Here is a 10,782-nt window from a genome sequence, read left to right on the forward strand (position 1 = left end):
ACAATTCAGTTCTTAAAATATAACTCCTCTACAATGTCGATGAGTCTAATAATTTTTTTGAATTTAAATAGCAAGAGAAATGTTTTTCCAATAGCACTATTAAGTGAAATTAAACATTGATTCCTTTGTTGCATTCAGCAGGATCCAGTCTCCAGCTCAGCTGTATACACTGCAGTCCTCACTTGTATGAACTTTTCTCCATATAGCATTTTAAAAGGTATAATTTTTTCTTCAAATTTTAATTCTGTGTGCATTATCACCTTGAGAAACGCCACTTGCTTCATACATTTGTTTTCATTTGGGGGCTCATTCCAGTGTAAAGTCAAATCCCCTTAAACCTTCAGCTGATTCATGGTTTTATTGATGGCCACCCTAGACTTTGGGTAGCTATGAAGAATTCTTTATCTATCATTCCGATCTCTAAAATTTTTATATATCAGTGAATTGAGTATTGTAGCAAGGCTTTTTCCATTCTCCTGTTTCATAATACAATGCCCTGTAAGACAGTTTCACCAATACAACATCCGTCAAACCAGAGATCACGGTGTAAGAGTGATGTTTGGCTGGGGCCATCTACTGGTTGTGTTGCCGATGTTTCATTTCCAGATTTGGAAAATCACTTTATATCTGTAACTCTATTGTAACTATAAAAATAGCAGCATATATTAATAATCACCTACATACATAATGGTTTTATGTGCTGTTGATTTGTTTTTAAGATTAAATATTCTGTGCACTTAATACGGCCCAATTATCAGAAGAAAAAAGAATTAATTTATCTTGCTTTCATAAACAAAATAAAAATGGAGGGGAGGAGGTGTAAAAAAGCCTTTATTCTCAGTAATACCAAAAAGAAAGCAAGGAATAAAGTAATATTAATGCTAAGATGTAAACTAGTGAGCAAAAGAATCTACATATCTTTAGCTTTTATTTCTGTGATGAAAATGATAAATGATTCTTACTGTCTTACTTAATGCTCTGTAAGATTTCACCTTGAATTTGTGTATGTTGTTCTAAAATAGCTAAGATGCACCATCTATAGTTTTCTTCAGATTTAAGATCTCAGTCAACTTTACAATATTCTTTAAAGACTTTTATTAAAAATAAATTCATGAAAAAAAGAAAAATATAGCAGATGAAAAGAAAGATAAACCCTTTAAAACCAGAAGTTCTAATCAGAGCTACTGCAAACTAAGAATTATCCAGAAAATTTAGTTCAAAGTGCAAAAGTGTATTTTTATAACAATCCTATTATATATTTATTCATTTATTCTATCATAATATTGATAATTATTTGTGCTGTGACTGAGTAATTTCTATTATTGCAAGACTTTACATAACTTTTAACTGTGTTTTCAGGAGCAAAAGACAGCATTTTACAGTTTTTGCAAGTTTAAGAGAGATCCTTTGGACCTATTAAATTAGTATACATACAAATTTATGTAATTATACAAACAGACACAAATATATATACATATTAACTTATTATGCTTATGCCATGGTTTAATTGATGAGGAGGTATTGGGTCATGGGTTGGACTTGATGGTCTCAAAGGTCTTTCCTAGCCTAGTTCATTCTGTGATTCTGTGACTCTGTGCCTATACATACATATATGTGCATCTTTGAAATATATGTGTATACATTTATATATGTATATGCACGCATCCACATCTATATAATATCAAACCAACATCTAAATTTTACTGTTTACAATCCCAGTTAAACAAAATCCTCTGTTGGCTCTAATTTGTACTGAGATTAAATATATGCCATTATTCACATTTGCCTTCAGCAGATCTATCAGCAGGACAGACTTCTAACAGGAGCTGTAAGTGGCAAGTAATTTTATCAAGGAATGCAAAACGCAATTTAAAATGTACAAAAGGCACATAAACAATAAGACTTGCAAGCATAAACAGGAAACTATAAACATATTGCAGGTTTGGAGACCAGACTATAGGAACTATAACGAGGAAGAAAGACATCGCCACCATCATAAATGGAACTGGTAAAAACACCTGTAAGAGAAAGAAAAAAAGTGGTTTAGGAAATAAATTAACCAACTGTGATTTTATGCCTCATTCACTAGAGTAACAATGTGTTCTTTGCCACAGTAGAGTACCATTTTGCATGCTGCTATAAATTTACCCAGGACAAGAGTCATCTGACTCAAATTCCCTATAAGAGAGACATCTTTTTTAAAATATTTGTTTAGGCTCCTTCTATTGTCGAGGGGGAGAGACAGGCAGTACTGGAAATCCATTTGTTCACATAAGATACTGTAGGTTCCTGTAAGTCTCTCAGGGCTGGGTGCCTAGAAGCTTTCACAATAAGCATACACTTCTAACCTGGCTTTCTGACTGCTAGAGTAAGGGAAAATTCAACCTATCCTTAATGCCTGTGATTGTGTCAGGGAAGATGAGAGCAGATCAAACTATAATTAACTCTGAATGGCAATAGGTCCTATACTATTCTTGTTACTGCTCCACTCTAGTATGGTTCTACATTGTTTGCACATCTCACCCATTCTGCAAAGAACCATCTCATGTTTTCAAGTTCTCTGGGGCAGAGATCATCTATTTGTTTCTCTTCTTTCTATAGTGAAACAAAATTTTCAAATAAAGCTCTAAGCATTGAAATTATTATCTGCATTTTTGTGACTATCCACTCTGGATTTGCACTTCTATAACTTTTGCATGCTACTCAGGACTCAAAAAAAGATCTATAAAAATATTTTGCAACTTAGATCCATTTACTTTGTATGGTCGGTGTAGATGAGGTTCCCGGTATCGAAGTACAATCAGGCTTGCACAAGTCAATCCAATCATAAGCCAGGCAGAAAATCCGAAGTAATTTGTTAACGTAATAAGGTCAGAGGGGATGATAAAAATTGATGCAATGATGGTTGAAAAAATCATGGCTGGTGCAGGAGTACAAGAGTGGACATTAAGCATGGATATTAAAAGAGGTAAATGTCCTGACTGACTTCCAGCATAGCTCAAGCGCCCAAGTGTGAACATGCTGCTGTTGAGGGCACCAAATATTGACACAGCAACAGAGAGAGGAATGATCCAGGCAACAGAAGGGATCACTTGATCAGCCCAAGTGACTGCCACAGCAACTGCAAGAAAGCAAAGATTTAGTGTAGTACAAGTACTATGTTCTGAATAACAGACTCAACAGGAACAAAACTTAAAATATAAGAAGCACCTATTATTTACCAGCAATTCCTGCTTTTTCGTTGCAGTAGTCCAACACTAATCCAATCCTAAAGGTATTTCTAAATTTCTATTTCTGCGCTAAACATTTAATGGGAGGATGACAGCAAGAAGGAGGGCTGTCTGCCAGAGCAAGCCTGGGAAACCTGCTGGGGTCAATACCACAGTCATGGACTGCCCAGCAGGAGTGAGCTGCATCTCATGTCCTGCATCACAAACACACACACCTGGGCTAGGAAAGAAATTTAACTCCTTGGTCCCTGGTGTGACCATGGTGGTGACACAATCTGCAGTTACAGGAAACTGCCAACAGGAGCACATCTGTGTTCAGAGATGAGTCAACCAATGTGCTACTAATGAGATTTTGCTTTGGGTGGAACTGGGAAATGTGAAAGATAGTTTCTAAACAAGAGGCATTCAATATTGCTTGGAAATTAGCTATAGCTGATATTGTAGTGAGGACAAGATTTAGTGGATCTGTAACTAAATGCCATGAGCAACATAGGTTTTGCAGCGTCCTGTGCTGCTAGAAAGTTACTAGAGATGGAGAAAACAGTGCCCCCCCCCCTTAAAAAAAAAAAAAAAAAAAAAAAAAAAAAAAAAAAAAAAAAAAAAGTGAAGGAACAAGAACAAGCAATGTTTAAAAAAGTGCTATATTTTTTCTCAGCTGGCATAGATAATCACAGTTCCCCTGGTATGCTCCCCTGTGGAGCTGGTCATGCCAGCTGGCAGCTGCTATTCATGGATAGTCTGGTATTTGCTGCCTCCTTCATTGTAGCATGCAAATGATCCATCTCTCCCAGCAGACAGCCTGACACTGGCTGAGCAATAATATGAGGCTACTGAGTGACAGGTACACTGTTCTCATCTATATCAGTGAGCTTTTCTCATAGGAAAAAAAATGATTGATCCATCCAAATGAGGTATGTTTTTTGTCAGGCCTGCAGACAAGGTCTCACAGCTCAGTCTCATTACAGTGGGATTTAAAATATGCTGCTTGGGAAATCAAAGAGAAATACAGTTCCCTTTGGAGCTTTTCATGGCCAGCTTATTGGTACAGAATCTGAGACAGGCTTTACACACACTGAAATTTTGTATAGGCTCTTCTAAGAAATCGCATTATTTATCAGGAATAATACACATCCAAAATGGCTACATTTTTCTGTCCATAGTCTTTTCTATCCTCTTGAACATGTTAGACTTGTCCACCTCCTAAAGAGTAATGACTTTAGTCTGACACTCAATGAGATGGGGAAGAAGGAGGAGATAAGATTAAAACTACAGGAAAACAAAGACCATCTCTATACTTGGGACCTGACTTTCACTTTATTTTCCAGGTTTTCATACACTTCTGATTTCTTTTTCTCCACAGTGTGTGGAAAAGCCAACAATTTCAACAACCTGCCTGCATTCATCAAATTTGTGTCATACAGCAAAATTAAAGAAGAAATCTCTTTTGAAAGAAAATTAAGCTAAATTTCTGGACTGTGAAGTTAAATCAGATGGATATGTCAATGGGCCGGTCCTTTTTAATGAAAAAAATATAATACATACCTGAGGAGACAATTTCCTTAGGTGTGAGGACAGTTAAATACGAGATGTTCACTAGTAAATAAAAAACAATTACTGCAGGAACAGCAGTCATCACAGTTAAGGGGATATTTCTGCTGGGGTTTTTCATCTCCTCTGAAAAATACAATTTAAAACAACAAATGAAGCAAGCAGTGTACCTTCTGCAAGTGTTTTTCAGTGGTAAAGCTGTGACGAGTTAGACAAGACTGATACCAAAGTCCTGCCCCAATACCTAGTCATGGCTGCTAAATTCTCTGCTTGTGAAGTCCTACAGTGGTTCTCAAAAAGGTTAATATTAAAGTTTCTTAAACAATTTTTTTATTTAGCTATTTCTAACTATTTTGGATGTTAGAGCTGGATGAAGAGCTGATTGACAAAAGGAAAAAATGACAAAAGGAGTAATAATTTCACTAGCTTAAACATGAAACTCTTAAGTCACATTATTTATTCTTACATCCCCTCACGAATCCTGATCTGACCATATTTGCTTATGATTGACCATATTTGCCTATTCCTACACAAAACCTTTCTCTGTGCTCTTATATAAGAAATACAGAAGTAACAGAAAAGACTGAAGGGATAGACATAAGAGCAATAATGCAGTGGCTTTAAAAGGGGACCATTCCCAGATAGATTCTGATGATTATTGTCTTTTCCAGGGGCAAAGATGGTGGAGGAAAACTTTAGTGATAAGCCTGATATATTAGAACTACTCTTAACAAACAAGAGAAAAAACCCCATATTTTGCATGTGAATAACTCGGGCACTGGCACACATTCCTGAGCATGTCCTAGTCCTAGCAAAAGATGGAGCTGGTTTCAAGAAGATTAATTTCCATCAAAAAGGTTCTTTTTCTATCTCTTTCACTCGTTCCTCTTGGTCCCTCTCCACTTCCCACTTCCCTCAGCATTTATAGACAATTTCCTGAGTATTACCAGCAAGTAACTGATAAAAGGGAAGAAGTGAAAAGTCAAATGTGAAGCTCATTTAAACTCTTTTTAGAAGACATAAATGTGTTTCTCTTCCTTCACATTTGATTTCTATCTTCTGCTCAGCATATCAGCCTTGAGCCATGCTGGCTGAAGTGAACAGAGACAAGACTGAAGGACCACAATAGTGGAATTCAGATACTATCAGAGAATTTGGGATTTATTTCAGATGTAAGAAATACACTTAGTAATTTTGAGCTCATAAGAGGATAATCACCAAAATTGCCAATTTAAATTTATCTTTCCATTCGTTTTGTTGCTTGTTGCAGTCTTGCCAGCCAGCTGGCACCTGATCTATCAGCTGAAGCTCACAGAAATGAAGTTATTGTTGAAGAACAGGAAACTCAGTTTGGTTCAGAAGTATTGGATAGGCTACATCTGTCTAAACAGCTGTGCTGCCCAGTGTATGGCGTTTATTAGCACTGCTAACTGATCAGAATAAATCAGTATTTTACCATAAGTCTTGTATTTTCGGAGGCTTACAAAGCAAAGTGCTTGCCTTTATGGAATCCCTAAGGTTTCAAAACCATACTTTCCTGATTTATATTACTTTTTTTCTTTTTTTTTTCTTTAATTGCACCCTATTTTTAAAGCTGGAATACCAGGATTATAAAGACAACAGTCAGGGTTTTAAACATTAACCAAATTTTCACATTATCCTCACCACTGAACTTTGTGATATGCATTTCACACATTCAGTTTATTTAATGTTTTACATGATAGAGGTCAATGGATACAAATGGTTAAAGATATAACACCAACATCTACTTGCCTACAATGTAATTCCATGAATCAGATGATACAATAAAACTCTATTATTTAACTTGTGACTTGAATAATATTATGAACATCTCTAGCTTTCACGAAAAAATGCTCATTTATTACTGTCACATGTCAGCAGGTACAGAATACGTAAGTAAATAGATATTCAAAAACCTTTTGAATGTTAAAACTGAGAAAAAAATATCTGAAAAAAATGATACCACCTTCCATAGAACTCTTTTTACCTTCTATTAGACTTCAAAAGTTTATTTCCCCAGGGAAATATATCCCATAAAATTACTACATTCCAACAAAAACCAAAATTAATTTGTCCATGTTCAAATCAGCTGCCTAACCTCAGATAAGGCACAGATATTTAGATAGAAATTATCTATGCACAAATTGTTTGGCATAGATAGCTTAATACTTTCCTGAAAATACACTGACATGGACACTGAGAAAGACAAAATGCAAATTTTTAAGGTATGAAAAATTCTGTTTACACATGAAATTTAAAATTAACTATTATGATTTCTCTTGCACTTCTCTGGAAACATCAGACTGATTCTGCACAAAAAGCAGGAATTGTCCCTAGAGGGGAACAATGCCTCTTCTATTAACAAAGCCCCAACAAACACTCATGTAAAATATGAAGAGCCCTGTGGTCTTGAAGCAGAGACAAGTTCTCCCAAAACAAGCTGGGAAACACAAGAATGAGAACTGCAGAATAACTCTAAAGAAGAGGAGCAGAATACCTGCCATGTAATTGAGGGACCACCAGCCTCCGTAGGCGTACAGCCCTTGGAAGAAGGCTTCGGCAATCTGCGAGGCGTTGGGGATCTCCGAGCCGAACATGTCCTCAAACCTGGCCAGACTCTCCTTCTGCCTGGCAACGAGGAGAACTATGCCTCCGACAGCAATCACAGACAAGGCCATCATCTTCAGCAGAGTGAAAATCGTCTGCACCCACGCAGCCATTTTGACGCTGAGGCCATTCAAAATCCCCAGGGACCAGAGCACGGCCAAGGCCAAGCACTTCTTCAGCACATCTGGTGCAGGACAAATGCCATAGAAAGGCTGTGTGGCATATTCAGCAAACAGCAAGGCTCGAGCAGCATTTGATGCTGGCTTGGTAAACGTCGATGTCCAGATAAACACAAAGGCGGGTAGGGATCCAAGGCCTCTCTTAATATGGCTGTATTCTCCTCCACAGAAGGGCAGAGCGGACCCCAGCTCCGCATAGCAGAGGGCACCCATCAGAGAAACGAGCCCAGATGCAGTCCAGATCGTTAGTGCAACGCCAACGTTGAGTAAGGAATGTTTTAACACCCCTGTGGGAGACACAAATATTCCTGCTCCAACAATTGTTCCTACAATAAAACTTACCCCATCAAAATAACCTATATTTTTTTTGAGTTGTATCTTCGCTTTTTCTTTTCTTTGCACATCTTTGGGTTCATTGTTTTTTCCTTTTCCCATTTTTCCTGGTTTTTTTCACAGCAGATTTCACTTTGTTGTTAGCAGTCTGTCATAGCCCTACTTGCTAGTGGAATGTTATGGGAAGCTTGGCTTAATCATTCAGAAAAGAAAGCATACTTTGGGTTTTGATGCCTCCTATGTGAAGATAATTAACCAAATACTTCAAGAAACACTGGCAAATCATGTACACGTTGGTTTAATATGTACTGCAGAAATTATTAAGGTCTGCAGGTATTTTTAAAGAAAACAACATAAAAAATAACACACAGCAATTGCTCATTTCTCAGATGATTTTCATCAACAGATTTCACTTTGTTTTACGCACATCTTCAGAGACAACCACAGACATGAATAAATGTGACTTTTACATCAACCCTAGGGAAAGAGGAAGCATATGGCAGCACAAGGAAAGAAATCAACTTTCCTATATTATTGATAGTGACATAGACATTAGATGAACAGTCTGGCACTATTTTTCCACCTTTCAGATAGAAAATAGTGATAACCAATGATCGCTAGTATGTTTTGCCAAAATCTCATCAGTCACTGGGCATACTGGAGCTTGTTTATACTTCACTCATTAAACACTGCCCTAGAAAGAAAATTACCTGGTTTGCCCCCAGTTTTTTCCTGAGCACTCATTGTTAGACTAGAACTCAAGCACGTCCTAAGATGATATTAATCTTCAGATACTGCTGTGAGGAAAAGAAGCTGTATCATAATTTTCATTTCTAAATTTTCATTTCTGCACAGGGGCTGTGAAACAGAAAGAGGAAGAATAGGAGCTCCCACCAGTGTGGCATGTGTCTTTTAAGGTGTGGCCACTGATTTTTCTACATATTTATCAATCTGTGGTATATTTTGTGCTAGGAGCTTCTCTTCAATCAGATGTGGAGGTATCATAAACCAATGAGTTTTGTACCAAAAAATGCAATTTTTCTTTTTAAAAGATGTCGAGAAAAATGGGCAGAAAGAAGAAAACTAACTCATAAGAAGCTCAGCACGGACTCTAACGGTTTTGTAAGTGCCCAAACTCCCAAGTGCTAACTAAAAGTTCATACTTTTTGTCAGTCAAGTCGCAGAACCAGTTTTGTTCTGCAGGTCAAAGCTCAGCAGTGCAGTGAACAAAACTCATGCTTTTACAGGGGCCAACTTGAAAGACACAGTGGTTCACACCAGTCCTGAACAGCAGATTTTCACTCAAATACAAAATAAATTCATCTGGAAAGTTAGTTTGCAGAATATTCCATCATGTAAGAAATCTTTGGCTAAAATAGGCATGTGCACAGACTGTTCTGTTAATTGTTTCAATGACTTAAAGTGGGTTTCCTTCACCACACAGAAGCTTTGCAGCATGGTCAGGGACAGAATCTACAGCTCCAGAGCAGCTTATAACCATAAGAAAATTCTTCCATTTTCTCCAAATCCCTGCAGTACTCAGTACTAAATTCTTTCACCTTACAAAACTTATAGTTCTACAAGAAGCACCACCTCTACTTACCAAAACTTGCATACATCTTAAATCACATTCAATAACTTCATAAATTGTAGTATGTATTTAAATATACATTCACCATGAATTATTAATATTTCATAATAATTAAAAATAATTATCTTGTATTCACGATCGGTAATTTCAGCATGGCTTTAAACGGTTAAAACACGTAATTTCTTGTTTTATTTCAGTGTCTTTTCTGAGTCTCCTTCTCTGTGAATAAACACGTATTTTTTGATGTCCAACAATCTTACAACCCTCTGTGTTTTCTGCCATGTACAGCTGGATTTCGATTTGGATTTGTAAATCAGTGTTACACTGAATGGCATCTCAAAGTACAGATGCAGCTGACTTTTTTCACTGATCATCCCAGCGTACGATTTCTAGTACAAAAGAGGCATTTATAGACTCTCCCAAACAGCAGCAGATTAACAAGGGGGTTTTTTTGTGGGTTTTTTTGTGTTTTTTTGGTTTTTTTTTAAACTTCTGACAAAGCACAGAAAGCCTCTCTGAGGTTATCACTTGGTGGCTGGGCACGGGAACAGGCTCCCCAAGGGAAGCGGTCCCAGTTCCAAGCCTGACAGGGTCGCACAGGGCTCTCAGACACATGTTGTGACTCTTGGGGATGGCCATCGATGATCCCTGTGCGTTCCGTCCATCTCAGGATATTCTGCGATTCTGTGAAACTCTTTAACACCGGGTGGGCTCTAAAAAGACACCGAAGGCCCGCCGCCACGTCCCGAGAAGAATTCAAAGCAGCCCGGTCTAAAAACCCGGCCCCTTCCTGGGCCGATGGCAGGAAGCGGCAGGAAAGCGACAGGAAAGCGACAGGAAAGCGACAGGAAAGCGACAGGAAAGCGACAGGAAAGCGACAGGAAAGAGACAGGAAAGAGACAGGAAAGAGACAGGAAAGAGACAGGAAAGAGACAGGAAAGAGACAGGAAAGCGGCGGGAAAGCGGCGGGAAAGCGTAGTAAACGGAAGGAGGCGGCAGGAGGCACCAGGAAGCGGCAGGAAAGCGGCAAGGAGCGGCAGGAGGCGGCAGGAAGCGGCAGGAAAGGGGCAGGAAGCGGCAGGAAAGGGGCAGGAAGCGGCAGGAAGGCGGCAGGAAGGCGGCAGGAGGCGGCAGGAGGCGGCAGGAAAGCGGCAGGAAGCGGCAGGAAGCGGCAGCAGGCGGCAGGAGGCGGCAGGAAGGCGGCAGGAAGGCGGCAGGAAAGGGGCAGGAAGCGGCAGGAAGGCGGCAGGAAGGCGGCAGCAGGCGGCAGGAG

General features: G+C 38.6%; 1 protein-coding gene across 1 annotated transcript; it reads right to left on the reverse strand.

Moving 5' to 3' along the window:
• Positions 1 to 1,530: 1,530 nt before the first annotated feature.
• Positions 1,531 to 8,119, reverse strand: SLC7A13 (solute carrier family 7 member 13). Its single transcript, XM_066332868.1, has 4 exons — positions 7,297 to 8,119; positions 4,773 to 4,904; positions 2,757 to 3,121; positions 1,531 to 2,018 (listed from the first exon to the last, which is right to left on the reverse strand). Exons 1-4 carry the CDS (start codon positions 8,018 to 8,020, stop codon positions 1,773 to 1,775), a joined length of 1,467 nt encoding a protein of 488 aa, XP_066188965.1. The 5' UTR covers positions 8,021 to 8,119; the 3' UTR covers positions 1,531 to 1,772.
• Between the last annotated feature and the right edge of the window lie 2,663 nt (positions 8,120 to 10,782).

The sequence above is a fragment of the Sylvia atricapilla genome, chromosome 1, assembly GCF_009819655.1.
Source record: "Sylvia atricapilla isolate bSylAtr1 chromosome 1, bSylAtr1.pri, whole genome shotgun sequence".
Classification (NCBI taxonomy): domain Eukaryota; kingdom Metazoa; phylum Chordata; class Aves; order Passeriformes; family Sylviidae; genus Sylvia; species Sylvia atricapilla.

Coding starts and splice junctions, on each gene's coding strand:
- SLC7A13 (XM_066332868.1), bottom strand. CDS start 8,020: ATGGGAAAAGGAAAAAACAATGAACCCAAAGATGTGCAAAGAAAAGAA. Junction 4,905..7,296: donor GTCCCTCAATTACATGGCAG/GTATTCTGCTCC, acceptor TGTATTTTTCAG/AGGAGATGAAAAACCCCAGC. Junction 2,019..2,756: donor ATCTACACCGACCATACAAA/GTAAATGGATCT, acceptor TTTCTCTTACAG/GTGTTTTTACCAGTTCCATT.